The sequence below is a fragment of the Schistocerca cancellata genome, chromosome 2, assembly GCF_023864275.1.
Source record: "Schistocerca cancellata isolate TAMUIC-IGC-003103 chromosome 2, iqSchCanc2.1, whole genome shotgun sequence".
NCBI classification, from domain to species: Eukaryota; Metazoa; Arthropoda; class Insecta; order Orthoptera; family Acrididae; genus Schistocerca; species Schistocerca cancellata.
In genome coordinates, this window is record NC_064627.1 from 402,315,617 (window position 1) to 402,331,944 (window position 16,328).

General features: G+C 43.3%; 1 protein-coding gene across 1 annotated transcript in view; it reads right to left on the bottom strand.

The window, feature by feature from the left end:
* The window catches only part of LOC126161840 (general transcription factor 3C polypeptide 1), a 359,490-nt gene that overhangs the window by 270,961 nt on the left and 72,201 nt on the right, over positions 1-16,328 (bottom strand). Inside the window, exons 5-6 of the mRNA XM_049917946.1 lie at positions 10,144-10,390; positions 11-250 (exon numbers count right to left, since the gene is read on the bottom strand). Coding sequence (XP_049773903.1) covers positions 11-250; positions 10,144-10,390 — 487 coding nt within the window. The remainder of the gene's footprint in view (positions 1-10; positions 251-10,143; positions 10,391-16,328) is intronic.

Here is a 16,328-nt window from a genome sequence, read left to right on the forward strand (position 1 = left end):
CTACACTTACCTGGTCTGTTCTCACAAATTTCTGAAAATCAAAGGTTTTAAATAACTTTTTCAGAGAATTAGACAGTCGTAATTCTTGTCTTATTTCATCATATTCAGCAATATAATTTGTCCGGGTCTTTAAAATTTCAATTACTTTCTCTGTTAAGTACAAAGCTTTTGGTTTGCGCTCCACATAGAACCGAGGCAAGTGTAATAAGCTTCCTGAGCAATTCTGTGATCCTGTCTTCAAGTGATGAACCTGAAATTCATTGGATGTGATCAGCATAATATGTAATTTATAGACAACTGAATGAATCTTATTTTCCCCTACATATACCATGCCTTTACTTGTGTATAATACATGATTTGACATGTCAGGAATGTGCAGCAATATTAATTATTTGGTTTGCCTGCTCAGGTGAAAGAATACAGGAACAGTGGATTGAAGGAATTCATGCTAAGGCTTTATAACAGGAACACACTCAGCTACTTCTGCATCCACATTTTACCTAACAATTTTGTCTACATGAACAATAACGATGCACAATGCTTTCCCAATGGACTAGCTCCAGGAATTGTTCTCGGGTGAAAAGTCAAATGTCATGGTGAACTTCCCACAATATTTCCTTGGTGCAACTGATTGGCACCTTCAGGTGTGAGAAACACATTGCTGAGCTATGACTAAAGCCTCTTGCTTCAACCAGTCTAAGTAGGAAATGTGCAGGGGTGAAGGTGCCAAATGCAACGCCCAACAGCGAAGATTTCCTGATAGATAACAGGAAGGACCACTACCCCACCTGTCAGTCAATGAAACAAGGTTGGTTGGCTTAAAAGAGAAGTGGGGGGGGGGGGGGGGGGGGGGGGGAGAGGGTGAGGAACCAAAATGCTAGGCCATCGATCCCTCGTTCCAATTAAAATAATTCCTCAAGGGTGGGAGTAAAATAATTGAGACATACAAAACACAACTGGAAGAAAGGAGAAAAACCACAAGAATGACAGAAGGGCAACAAACACTAAAATGGACAAAATCGGACAAGAAAACCACAGAGAGACGCAAGAAACATGTAGAATAGATCAAAACAAGAGAGCATATTACCATGGCTGGCTGACCACGAGAATAAAAAGGAGAAGCCAGCCACTCTGCAACACTTTAAAACCTCCACCCTAAAAGCACTAGGGTGAGGACACAGAGGGACAAAGGACATGTGCTAAAACTTAAATCAAATGATAAAACCCTCCCTCACGAATAAAACTTAAAACTGATGTTGAGGCACAGTCACCCAACACCGAAGGTAGGGTGCTGGGAAGGTTAAAAGTCCACCGCAGAGCAGCTAAAAGTAGGCATTTCAGCAACAGGTGGACGAACATCATTTGTGAGCCACAGCAACACCGAGGTGGGTCCTCGCAACAGAGGAGGTAACCGTGCATTAGCCACGTATGGCCCGTGTGGAGCCGGCAGAGAACAACTGATTCCCTGTGAGAGGACTGCATGGAAGACTTCCACATATTCGTAGTATCCTTAATGACATGCAGTTTGTTGTGCGAGCTGTTATGCCATTCCATCTCCCAAAGCCAAAAAACCCTGCAGCATAAGACAAAATGCTGCTCAGTTTCAGAGATGCCCAACTCCAGAATTGGTTTCTGTGTTGCCTGTTTGGCCAGCGTGTCGGCAAGTTCGTTGCCTGGGATTCTGACATGTCCTGGGGTCCACACAAACACCAGTGAATGACAAGACCATTCCAGGGCATAGATGGACTCCTGAATGGACGCTAGCAAAGGATGGCGAGGGTAGCACTGGTCGACAGCTTGTAGGCTGCTCAAGGAGTCAGTACACAGGAGAACTGACTCGCCATGGCATGAGCCGATGTGCTCAAGAGCACGAGACATGACCGCCAGCTCTTCAGTGAAAACACTGCAGCCATCTGGCAAGGAGTGCTTTTCAATACGCCCTCCATGAACATACGCAAAGCCTATGTGAGCATCGGCCATTGAGCCATCGGTGTAAATCATTTCATGGCCCCAGCACATGTTGAGAATTGAGAGGAAGTGATAGCAGAGAGCTTCAGGGTTAACGGAGTCCTTAGGGTCATGTGAAAGGTCCAGAAGAATCTGCGGCCTAGGTGTACACCATGGAGGTGTACGTGAATGGTCCTCGATGAGAGGTGGTTAACGGGAAGGACTCCAGTTCAGACAGAAGGGAGTGAATGCGAAACGCAATTGTAAGCCCTGACCTGGGCTGCCGATGCAGGAGATGAAGTGCTGTGGATGGGAAAAGGAGATGGTGATTCGGATGCACAGGTGAACTACGAAGATGTGCAACCTAACTGGCAAGCAGTTGTGCTTGCCTAACCTTCAATGGAGGGACTCTGGCATCCACCCAGACACTGGTCACCGTACTCCTTCTAAAAGCTCCCGTCGCTAGGTGAACACCACAGTGGTGCACTAGGTTGAGTAAATGCAATGCTGAGGGCAACGCCGAACCATAAACCAGACTCTCATAGTCAAGGCGGGACTGAACAAGGGCTCTGTAGAGCTGCAGCAGTGTAGAGCCATCTGCACCCCAGTTGGTGTTGCTCAGGCAGCGGAGGGCATTGAGGTGCTGCCAATACTTCCGCTTATCTGAGGCATCGAAAACCAGCTCTAAGAATTGATATGTCCCCACCACAGAAAGTGGATGATCATTAAGGTAAAGTTCTGGTTCTCGATGAACAGTGTGATGCCGACAGAAATGCATGACACACAACTTCGCAGCTAAAAACTTGAAGCTGTGGACTAGAGCCCATGACTGCGCCTTGTGAATGGCTACCTGTAGGCGCCGCTCAGCAACACCAGTACTGCACGAGCAGTATGAAATGCAGAAGTCATCTGTGTACAGAGAAGGTGAGACCGACAGCCCTACAGCTGCAGCTAGACCATTAATACCCACTAAAAATAAAGAAGCATTCAATACAGAGTCCTGTGGAACGCCATTCTCCTGAAGAAGGGGGGAACTATGGGAGGTACTGACTTGGACATAGAAAGTACGGAGCGATAGGAAGTTTTGGATAAAAATCGGGAGCAGCCTCCGGAGACCACACTCATACAATGTGGCAAAGATATGATGTCACCAGGTCGTGTTGTATGCTTTACGTAAGTCAAAAAAGATGGCAACCAGGTGTTGGTGTCTGGAAAAGGTTGTTCAGATGGCAGACTTGAGAGACACAAGATTATCAGTGGTAGAGCGACACTGGCAGAAGCCACCCTGACATGGAGCCAGTAGGCCATGTGACACCAGGATCTAACCCAACTGCCAACACACCATACATTCCAGCAGCTTACAAAGAAAGCTAGTGAGGCTGATGGGTTGGTAGCTATCCACATCAAGCGGTTTTTGACCAGGTTTGAGCACCGGAATGATGGTGCTCTCTTGCCATTCCGATGGCAAAATGCCATCGCACCGGATCTGATTGAAGATGACAAGGAGATGTCGCTTGAATGAGAGATGTTTAATCATGTGACTGTGGATCCGATCCGGCCCAGGAACTGTCTTGGGGCAATGTGCAAGGGCGCTGAGGAGCTCCCACTCCGTAAATGGGGTGTTATAGGATTCACTGTGAAGTGTAGTGAATGAGAGGACTTCCCTTTCTATCGGCAGTTTGAGGGTGCAAAAGGCTGGGGGGTAGTTCTCCGACGCAGAGGCTTGAGCATAGTGCTCAGCAAAGTGCTTGGCAATTGCGTTTGCTTCAGTAGATAACACACCACTGATGTTAATGCCAGGGATACCCGTTGGGGTCTGGTACCCAAAAAGATGTCTGATCTTCGTCCTGATATGGGAAGATGACATATGGCACCCAATGGTCGACACGAACCTCTCTGTCATTTTATGAGCTGGTGAACGTGGGCACGGAGCCACTTAAAGGCTATTAGGTGCTCTGGGGAAGGGTGCCACTTATGCCACTGTAGAGCTCGCTGACGCTCTTTAATTGCCTCAGCAACTTCCGGCGACCACCAAGGGAATGTCTTTTGTTGGGGGCACCCTAAAGAATGAGGGATTGTGTTTTCTGTTGCAGAAACGATCATTGCAGTGACTTGCTCAATGACAACATCAATGGCACCACGTGGGGGAGATTCAGCGGTGATAGCAGAGGTGAAGGCTTCCCAGCCTGCCTTGTTTGAAGCCCGTCTGGGTAGGCATCCATGGGCATGACATCGGGGCAGTGACAGGAAGATGGGGAAGTGGTCACTACCACACAGGTCGTCATGTGCTCTCCAGTGGATAGATGGGAGAAGTCCTGGGCTGCAAATTGATACATCAATGGCCGAGTAACTGCCATGAGCCACACTGAAATGTGTGGCGGCCCCAGTATATAAGTGGTAGATGTTGAGTTGGGACAGTAAATTTTCGACATCTCTGCCACGGCTAGTAAGCATGGGGCTACCCCACAAGGGGTTATGGGCCTTAAAATCTCCCAAAAGTAGGAAAGGTTTAAGGAGTTGATCGATCAGTGCAGCCAATATGTTCAGGGATATTGCACCATCTGGAGGGAGATATACGTCGCAGACAGTTACTTCCTGCGTCGTCCGTATCCTGACAGTCATAGCTTCAACAGGATTTGGAAGGGGCACAGGTTGACTACATACTGAGTTCAGGACATAAACGCAAACTCCACCTGACACTCTATTATATTCACTACAGTTCTTGTAATATCCCCAGTTGCCATGAAGGGCAGGGGTCCGCAATTGCTGGGAACCAGGTTTCCAGAAAGCAGGTGTAAAGCTTAACAGTTGCCGTAGCTCAGCCAGATGGTGGAAAAAACCACCGCAATTCCACTGGAGGATGACGTGATCGTGAGACTGGGAAGGTGTGAAACACTCAATGAGGCAGTCTACGCCTCAGGTTCACCTGATGCCACTGACTTATTTCCTGAACAGGCTATATCCATTGTGTCCGAGGTTCTGGTGGGATCTAGGTCCTCAGTGAATGCCAGAATCTTCACCTCATCCTCAGACGCACAGCTTGTAGGCAGCAGTGGTGTGGGTGCCACCTCAATTCCCTTGGGCCTGAAAGTCTTCTTTCTGGATTTCTCTTGCTGATCCTTGGGTTTCTCTGACTGGGAGGGCTTCACTGATTCAGTATCCGGGGCTGAGGATGATCGTGAAGCCCTACGACCAGTTGCTTTTGGGCACTTCAGCCAATGGCGGGTGTCGTCTTTCCCACTAGCAGAAACCTGGGAAGGGAGTGACCCACAGAACCTCTTCCTAGTGAGAGGAGCCGAAGAAGACTTATGCATCTCCAGCTGAGAACTGGGGATTGGTGTTCCCGATGGTTGGGGGGACAGTGCTCCCAAGGTAGGTGGTGTAGGAGCAACAGGGCATGAAGTGCCCCCCACCATCAAGGGGGCAGGTGCGGTCTTCCAGCTCTGAGAGCCGACTGGAGCTTGTAGAACTGACGGGGCTACAATTGTTCTCGCAGCGGTGGCAGAAGAGGTGGTCATAGCCACAGGATATAGGTGTTCAAATTTCCTCTTGGCCTTATTGTAGGTAAGTCGACTCAGGGTCTTGTATTCCATGATTTTCCTTTCCCACTGTAAAATCCTGCAGTCTGGTGAGCAAGGGGAATGATTTTTTCAGCAGTTGACACAGATGGGAGGCGGGGCACATGGAGTATTGGGATGGGATGGATGTCCACAATCTCGACATGTGATGCTGGAAGTACAGCGGGAAAACATATGGCCGAACTTACAGTACTTACAGCACCACATTGGGGGAGAGATATATGGCTTGACATCAAAGCGGTAGACCAGTACATTGACCTACTCGGATAATGTGTCACCCTCGAAGACGAAGGCACCGGTGGCAACCTGATTATCCCTTGGACCCCGATAGATGTGCCGGATTAAATGAACTCCTCGGTGTTCTAAGTTGGTGCACAGCTCATCGTCAGACTGTGAAAGAAGGTCCCAGTGGAATATAATACTCTGGACCATATTTAAGTTCTTATGAGGCATGATGGTAAAGGAAACATCTCCCAGCTTGTCACAAGCGAGTAATGCCCGTGACTGGGCAAAGGATACCATATTTATCAAGACTGACCCTGACCGCAATTTGGACAAGCCCTCCATCTCACCAAACTTGTCCTCTAAATGCTCTACAAAAAACTGAGGCTTCATTGAGGCAAAGGAGTCCCCATCAGCTCTCATACATATGAGGTACTGGGGTGAATAAGGTTCACTGCCATCCTTGGTTTGGCATTCCTCCCACGGTATGGCCAGGGAGGGGAACGATTTAGGGTCATGCTTCCTTGCATTTTACTGAGACTTGGAATGCTTAGAGACTGCTGGCGTTTGATCACCAGCAAGTGATGACATGGTACGCTTCATCGTGCGTCATCCACCCCGATGCCACCCACTCCAACCAGGGGACCTCCCCACGGGCACCACCCAGCCGTAGCAAAGGCCACCTGGCAGGATGGCCATTTCCGGGAGTCCCGATGCCCCAGGGTGACGGGTACCTACTCCTTGGCATACGTGGAGAGTTAACGATGCAGACATCAGCAGAGTGATCCCTGTGTAGTCAGGGGGCTACAACCAACAGGGTACATGGCGGCCCCACCACAATGGACTGGCTACCACGCTGGATATGAGGTGCAAAGAATTCCATAGTCATTGTCAGCGTAGAAAACGACACTGCATAGTGGGTGGAGGAAAACGCATTCAGGAAGGTGTCCTCACTCAAGAGATGGAGGATGAGTGGGACTGCAATGCCGCAATGAGAAAGTGGGATAAAGATCTCAATGCGCGATGGACACGATGCACTATGTAAGGCGCCCTTCCCCAACTGGCTTGCTCTTCAGGAAAATTTTGAAAACTGGAGGTCAAACCCTACAGGGGACCATCACATAAAGGCTGAAAGGTGTGAGACCCCTTTTAGTCACCTCTTACGACAGGCAGGAACATCTCGGGCCTATTCTAACCCTCGGGCCCACAGGGGGGAATGAAACAAGGGCAACCGCACACTCGCAAAAGCTGTCATTTACACTGTGCGCTGTCATTGACACCCACTGTATCCTCTGTCGGAAGCCGCAAGCAGATATACATGCCTGCACTGATGTGTGACCATTCTTGCCATTTCCATCTGAATATCTACATCACCACCAAAGCATCATCCCTTGTTTGATCAATAGTTCCTCTCTATGGTTGCTGGACCTTAATGTTGCCAGCACTGGATTCCATGATGTTGCCAGCACTGGATTCCATGATGTGCTAAGTTTAAATGCTGTTTCTTTGTTAATCTGATTTGTGAAGCTGTGAATTTCCATTGCTTTTTTAAGTTACCCCAATATGAAGATGTCGGTGAGAGAATTTTGATATTTTTGCAGTCCATATTGTGCCCCGTACTGAGAAAATACTCAGTCACTGCAGATTTCTCTGGATGGTCTGGAGATGTGTGTCATTCATTGATGCATCAGTTTCCCATGCTGCAACAAGTTTTATCCACTGTATGACTTCTGATGCATCAGTCTTCCATGGTGCAACAAATTTTGTCCACTGTATGACTTCCCGTAGCTACAAACCTTTATGTTTTTTCAGCAATGTACCTATTTTCAAAGAACTCTGGTGATGTATGGCAAGCTGACCATACCTATTTGTTCTTCATTTTCTTCCAGCTCCTCAAATAGTCTAACATGTGCTGGATGTAGAGCACAGCATATCTTCCACTTGGAACACCTGTTTTGCAGGAATATTGTACACAGATGGCACAGCTGTCTGAATCCAATATGGCTTGTGCTCTGTGGACCAATGTCCTAAGCACAACATCACTAGCGAAGGATGGTGACAACTGATGGGGTGTAAGTACAAGTCCGTGTGTAGGTTTATGGTACACAATGAGACCCAAATGTATCATCCTCTTTTCTTCACACTAGAAGGTTCAGGACTGGTAGCTCACAGTTTTTCTCTATCTCCACTGTAAGCTTGGTGTTAGAATGAAGATAATATAGATGTTGTAGAAATACATCCAGTAATGAAGTGTTGTGGGGCCAGATTATAAAGGTGTCATTCATGTATTGCCAAAATCATATAGGTTTAAACTCTGAAGACTGGAGTGCTCTCTTCTTGAAATTGTCCATAAAAATACTAGTCACAATGGATGACAAGGGACTAACCAATGTGACACCACCAGTCCATTTCAAATATTGGTGACTGAATAAAAATTAGGCTAAGGTCAGCACACACTTGAACAAAACAACAAGTTCCCATTCCAGTTTCTCACGAATGAGCAACAGTACTCCCTTCTTTGACAGTTGGGTGAAACCATATCAAAACTCATGAGCATATCTGATGATATAACTTGTAAATTCTTGACTTGACAAATGAAGTCTTCTATGTCGTGGATGTGGTTCTCATATTTTCCTACCAAACAGATCAGTTAAGCAGCCAGATGTTTTATCAAGTTGTATGTTGACACCTCAGTATTACCAACAACTGGTCAAAGTGACATGCTATCCTCATGACATTTAGTCAATCTGTATAGCCTGGTAAAAATAGGTGCCCGAGTACAAAGTCTTTCAGCCACAACATTGGAGATTCTGCTGTACTTGAGGAGCTTTTAAAGTTCTTTATTGGGGTACCCTTCTATAGAATGTGACATGCAAAGTCGAACAGCTGGTTCATCTTGCTTACATCCAACAGTCCAGAGAGGATGACATTTACGTGACATTTATTCACTGCCAAGACCACAATATCATGGTCCTCACATAAGGATCGAGGCACTGATGTCTCTGAAGGTGAGATATTGTTCTTGGGCACTGCTGCTTGTGCCAGAGCCCATAAAATCTCCCACCTGATTGGACTTGTTGTCAGTGTGCATTCTTTAACTGCTTTCTGACATGGTTGTTGTTGGTGTCTGTCCACAAAAACTGAAATCATGAGTTATAATGTTGGCTTGGAAGTAACTACTACCAACTACTTCAACCAATATAGTAACAGGCATTTTTGCAAAAATTTGCAGACTTCAGAGAAGACCAACTAAAAGTCAGTGAAACAAATGTCAACAAAATTCTATTTGTCTGAACAAAACTAATGGAAGGGAAGCATGGTTCTTGCTGTAGTGCACTTAAGTACCTATTCATGTACTGGTACTATGCTCCATTGAGCGAGAGAATATCCCTAACAGCTGGCAGCGCTGCTGTTAGCTTCAAACCATGGAATGCAAAAGGCTGGTGAGTGAGTGAGTGGGAATAAGTGGGAGGGAGGGAAGGAGGGTAGGGGAGGAGGGAGGGTAGTGGACGAGGGAGGTTGGGTTGTGGAGGGGTATTTATATCAATTTTCCAGTGAATGGTAAAAAGTTTTTAGATTTCATTAAACGTGTCTTTTGGTACATTTGCTGCTTGTCAATATCCATGACATGTTCTGGCTTTCTTCAAATTGATACTGAACCTGATATGTCTTTGTGTGGCACGGCAGGATGTGAGTTCAATTTATATTTTACTTTTCTCCCCACGAGAGGTAGGAATATAAACAGAATTGCATTACATTTGGTTGTCACAGACACACAAAGCATTTATGTCAAGCCTACTTTTGTCAAATGGACTGTAGGTATATAACCATACAATCCAGAGACAGTCACCATTGCTTGAAAATTAGCATGCATATGTAGCTTATGGAATGTTGTGAAAGTGCAAGCATCCTCTGTGATAATTATTGAAGTTTCTAGTGAGACTGTCCACCTCTGTAGTGCAGCGGTAGCATTACCACCTACCACACAAGGGGGCCCAGGTTTGATTCCCAGCAAGGGACTGGGTGTTGTGTGTCCTTCATCAACACTTTCATAATCATTGACACACAAGTCACCAAAGTGGCATCAACTAAAAATGCTTGCAATACGGCGGCTGAAACCTGAAGGGGATATTCCAGCCAATAAATGTCATACAATCATTTCATTTCTAGTGAGACTTAACAAAACTTCCTTGAAGTCAACATAATGTATTTGTCATGAGTCAAGTGCATTATCATGGAATGTATCACACATTCTAAATTATCATTCCACAGATGCATGTGTCATCAGAACTAATCAAAACACATTAAACTTAATCATTATTTCTCAATTTTGTTAAGAAACAGTACTAAGATCTGTAATATATTGCAAATATATAATTTGAAGATCTTAATTTACCTGCTTTGTTATAAAATTGTTAGCAGCAAGGAACTTCCTATGGTAGAATAGTGATTTTGGATCTTCTCCTACTACTTGTAAACTAATCTTCCCTTGGGTTATTTCACCATGATAGCGTGACCTCCCAATTCTCTCAAGAAGACAGTAATGCATGAGACTGAGTTCCACTCCAGGATCTGTTTCATCTCCCATCAGAGCAGCATTCCGAGCAGATTGGCTCCCAACAACCACAAATTTTCTGCCATACCTACAAATATTTTCTCAATTTAATAAAATTCAATATTTGTAAAAAAGATATAAAATTTAAAAAACCAAAAAGAGAGAAATGATAATGATAGCACACCAGCTGTGGACAAAATCAGATATAACTGTGAATACAATAGAAGGCTTGACAACTCTGCTGGAAAAAAAAAGACAAGACAAGACAAAATGACAAGTACTCAAGGAGTTTGTAAAATGGGTTACAACTTCGATGTGAAACAATAACAAACATTCATCCACCAAAAGAATCAGGACCATATGTCTTGGATTAGATTATATAGAGGTAAGAATAATATGATGTAGCTATTAAGAAGTAAAATCAAGCTGGGAGCAAAGCATATGTTGAAGCAGGATAGAGTCTACTTGCTTTGGAACACCATCACAATTTTCACAGTATTTCAAATTTTAGACCAAATACTATGTACTTCCACATAGCATGTCTGACTTCTACTCTGAGGACCCAAACAAGATAAACTAAGTTTTACATGTCAACTGAGAAGCTGCTGGAGTGCAAAGCAGTGGCTCCATCAAAGTAAACTGTTTCATGCTGACCACTTGTCAGTCAGAACATGTGGCATGCAGAAGAAGGAAGGTTACAGTTTAGCAGCCGTCTCAATACAGACCATTAAGAGGTGATGCATTAACTGAATGGAAGTTATAATTCTCCCCACAGAACCTTTGATGCAATCTGGTTTTGGTAGGAGGCTGAAACCAGTCACATTCTCATATAGGGCCCACTTACCTTAATATTAATCAACAAGAAAACTGCAAGAATATTCACAGCACAAACTTTCCAAGTATTTTCCTTTTGGTTAACCCTACACTATGAGAATTTTGTGATACCAAAATCAAAAGGAAGTAATACACATAAACTGTATTTTAAATTGTGACATGTAAGTAAATACTGAGTCAAGTTCCAAAAAACTGGTTTACAGATAATCAACAATATATGTATAGCACTTACGCAAAAGCAGTATAAAAGTTGGGAATTGCTCGATGAACACAAAAACTCTACAGGTTTCTTGCCATGTTTGTATTTTATTAACAAAATCATACAAAATATGAAGAAAGTAAAACATTCTGTATGCAATGGCTTCAACATAATAATGATACAAGTCCCATCATGCCCATTTTCATTCATTTCATGAGGTTCTGGTAAAACCACTTATTCTCTTTGTTTACAAATGGAATCATTTTAGCTAAATCTCTTCTCTTTTCTTCAGACAACCTAGACCCACAGTGTAGCGATTACAGCTGCAATTGTTGAAGTTCAGAAGGCTTCATGATTCCCTTCAAGATGTTATGTTCTTTGAATCCTTCAATTGCGTTAAGTGTTGAGTGAACTAGCAGTACCCCTAGCCATTCAGCAGTCAGTCTGATACTATACTTTTGAAATATGTGCACAAGTGAAGGCAGCAGCAAAGTCGTAAAATCTGTTTCTTGAATAAAAGTTACTGTGAATGGTGTTGTGCGTAGTTTCAGTGATGAAGCGAACTATATCTTTTAGAACTTCCCACGAAGTTAACCTGTTTAGTTTCTCAATGTGAGCAAAATCATGATTGCAAGACATAAAACAGTGTCCTTTCATCAGAAACTTGCACTCTGTTTCTGTAAAGTAACATTTTGCTGTTACGTAAACCCCAAGAAACGTCATCATCTTATCTTTGTTCTGCGCACAGCAGCTTTTGCTCCACATTATCAGTTTCTTTTCACAGGTAACTTCAATGTAAAGACTTTGTGCACACAGGAAGCAATTTCATTCCCTCCCATGCCACACATGCAGAAACTTGCGACCGGTTTGATTATCACCAACATGAATGCAAAAGTTATCATTTGGGAGCTGCATTAAATAGTACACTTCACAGCACCTTAACAATGAAAGAGAAATAACTTTTTGTAAATACATTCCAGCAGTACATACTTCCATGGACTCCACAGTTTTCTTTTCTTTTTGGTGATGGAGTTCTAGCTGCAGTTTACTGTCTTTATACATTATTTATTATGTATCTGGAATAGTTACTTCAGCAATGTCCTATAGTTGCAAACAAATCACAGAGCTACTTCAATTGTCAGCAATCCACAAAAGTGCACGCCAAGACACTAGCAAAGAACAGAAAAGTGGCGCATGAATCACTTTCTGAACACTGATGTTGGTGTTAGACATGAGTGCCATTTTTTGACAGCTGTAAACACTGTTTCCCCCTGTTCTGGTACTCGTATCAGAATATATGTTATTGGCCTTCGTGTTTACAAAAGAATTTCACCAGTAACTCAAAATTTTCATTTTTTGGCATCTGACTCATTATTTACTTACACACCTACAGTGCATGTTTGAATGTAACAATGTGAATTTCTCACAAAATTCATTAATTAACAGCACCGTACCCATAAAGTTATTGCAACAGACAGAGTTCCAAAAGAATGTTCACAGATGATACAGTTATATAAAAGGAACTGCATGGCAAAAAATTATACAGGAAATCGGAGATGTAGCATACTGCACATAATTAGGCAGGAAGACTCGTTATTGTTCAATTACACAATTGATGTAGGATCACTACAACCAGTCACAACCACTAAATATCTAGGTATATGCATATGGAGTGACTTAAAATGAAACAGCTAAATAAAATTAATAGAAGGAAAGGCAGACAACAAGTTTTTTTTTTTTTTTTTAAGGATTCTAAAGAACTGTAGTTGGCCTCTGGAAGTGGTAACTCACAAAACACCCATTTTTAGCAATTCCTGAATACAGCACACCAGTCTCAGGCCCTTACCACATAGGATTAATATGAGAGGCAATGAAGGTCCAAAGATTATCAAGTTTCATCAAAGGTTTGTCTAGTAGGCACAAGAATGTCACAGACATGCCATCTCAACTCCAGTGGCAGCAGCTACAGAGAGGAATTTTGTGTCACAGAGAGGGTTACTGTTAAAACTGCACAAATGCACGTTCTGAGAAGTGCCAAGCAACACAGTACTTTCTATCATGTACACGGTATGTTGTGAAAAGAGTACGATGAAAAAATCTGAGAAACCTGAGAGCACATATAAGTTTACCAACAGTTGTTCTTTGAATGAGCCATTTGTAAATGTAATTGGACAAGAGGAAAATTGTAACAGTAACTCATGTAAGCTTTGCCACAACTATAAGGTTGCGTAAGGAGTATAGAGGTAGGTACAGAACTTAATATTTTTGTCACCACCTTCAGTTTTCCAGTTATGTGTTAGGTGTAGCATTATCGTTGTTATCTTCAGTCTGGAGACCAGTCTGATGCAGTTCTCCACATTAGTGTATTCTGCACAAGTTTCTCCATTTCTGCACAACTACCACCACCTATATCCATTTTAATCTGCTATCAAATCCTTTTTTTACCTCCCCCCCCCCCCACTTTCTCCTCAATACACTCATTCCCCATATTACTGAATTAAATATTCCAGGATGCCTCAGGATGTGACTTTAATTAAGTTATGCTAGAAAGTCCTTTTTTGATTCAGTATGCCTCCATTGGCTGCAATGTTCAGAATTGTTCTGTGACATCATATTTAAAATCTTCGCTTCTTGTATATGCTATTTATTTTACTTCCACATAATGCTACACCCCAAAAACAAACTTTTAGAAAAGGTTCCCAAACTTAAATTTGTATTCTTCCAATTCACAAAAGTTTTTCTTGCTATTGTCAATTTGTATTTTATATCTATATCTACAAACCCCCCATGAACCATGGACCTTGCCGTTGGTGGGGAGGCTTGCGTGCCTCAGCGATACAGATGGCCGTACCATAGGTGCAACCACAACGGAGGGGTATCTGTTGAGAGGACAGACAAACATGTGGTTCCTGAAGAGGGGCAGCAGCCTTTTCAGTAGTTGCAGGGGCAACAGTCTGGATGATTGACTGATCTGGCCTTGTAACATTAACCAAAGCGGCCTTGCTGTGCTGGTACTGCGAACGGCTGAAAGCAAGGGGAAACTACAGCCGTAATTTTTCCTGAGGACATGCAGCTCTACTGTATGATTAAATGATGATGGCGTCCTCTTGGGTAAAATATTCCGGAGGTAAAATAGTCCCCCATTCGGATCTCCGGGCGGGGACTACTCAAGAGGACGTCGTTATCAGGAGAAAGAAAACTGGCGTTCTACGGATCGGAGCGTGGAATGTCAGATCACTTAATCGGGCAGGTAGGTTAGAAAATTTAAAAAGGGAGATGGATAGGTTAAAGTTAGATATAGTGGGAATTAGTGAAGTTCGGTGGCAGGAGGAACAAGACTTTTGGTCAGGTGATTACAGGGTTATAAATACAAAATCAAATAGGGGTAATGCAGGAGTAGGTTTAATAATGAATAAAAAAATAGGAGTGCGGGTTAGCTACTACAAACAGCATAGTGAACGCATTATTGTGGCCAAGATAGACACAAAGCCCATGCCTACTACAGTAGTACAAGTTTATATGCCAACTAGCTCTGCAGATGATGAAGAAATAGATGAAATGTATGACGAGATAAAAGAAATTATTCAGGTAGTGAAAGGAGACGAAAATTTAATAGTCATGGGTGACTGGAATTCGTCAGTAGGAAAAGGGAGAGAAGGAAACATAGTAGGTGAATATGGATTGGGGGGAAGGAATGAAAGAGGAAGCCGCCTTGTAGAATTTTGCACAGAGCATAACTTAATCATAGCTAACACTTGGTTCAAGAATCATGAAAGGAGGCTGTATACATGGAAGAAGCCTGGAGACACTGACAGGTTTCAGATAGATTATATAATGGTAAGACAGAGATTTAGGAACCAGGTTTTAAATTGTAAGACATTTCCTGGGGCAGATGTAGATTCTGACCACAATCTATTGGTTATGAACTGCAGATTGAAACTGAAGAAACTGCAAAAAGGTGGGAATTTAAGGAGATGGGACCTGGATAAACTGAAAGAACCAGAGGTTGTAGAGAGTTTCAGGGAGAGCATTAGGGAACAATTGACAGGAATGGGGGAAAGAAATACAGTAGAAGAAGAATGGGTAGCTCTGAGGGATGAAGTGGTGAAGGCAGCAGACGATCAAGTAGATAAAAAGACGCAGGCTAATAGAAATCCTTGGGTAACAGAAGAAATATTGAATTTAATTGATGAAAGGAGAAAATATAAAAATGCAGTAAATGAAGCAGGCAAAAAGGAATACAAACGTCTCAAAAATGAAATCGACAGGAAGTGCAAAATGGCTAAGCAGGGATGGCTAGAGGTCAAATGTAAGGATGTAGAGGCTTGTCTCACTAGGGGTAAGATAGATACTGCCTACAGGAAAATTAAAGAGACCTTTGGAGAGAAGAGAACCACTTGTATGAATATCAAGAGCTCAGATGGCAACCCAGTTCTAAGCAAAGAAGGGAAAGCAGAAAGGTGGAAGGAGTATATAGAGGGTTTATACAAGGGCGATGCACTTGAGGACAATATTATGGAAATGGAAGAGGATGTAGATGAAGATGAAATGGGAGATAAGATACTGCGTGAAGAGTTTGACAGAGCACTGAAAGACCTGAGTCAAAATAAGGCCCCGGGAGTAGACAACATTCCATTAGAACTACTGATGGTCTCGGGAGAGCCAGTCATGACAAAACTCTACCATCTGGCGAGCACGATGTATGAGACAGGCGAAATACCCTCAGACTTTAAGAAGAATATAATAATTCCAATCCCAAAGAAAGCAGGTGTTGACAGATGTGAAAGTTACCGAACTATCAGTTTAATAAGTCACAGCTGCAAAATACTAACGCGAATTCTTTACAGACGAATGGAAAAACTGGTAGAAGCCGACCTCGGGGAAGATCAGTTTGGATTCCGTAGAAATGTTGGAACACGTGAGGCAATACTGACCTTACAACTTATCTTGGAAGAAAGATTAAGAAAAGGCAAACCTACGTTTCTAGCATTTG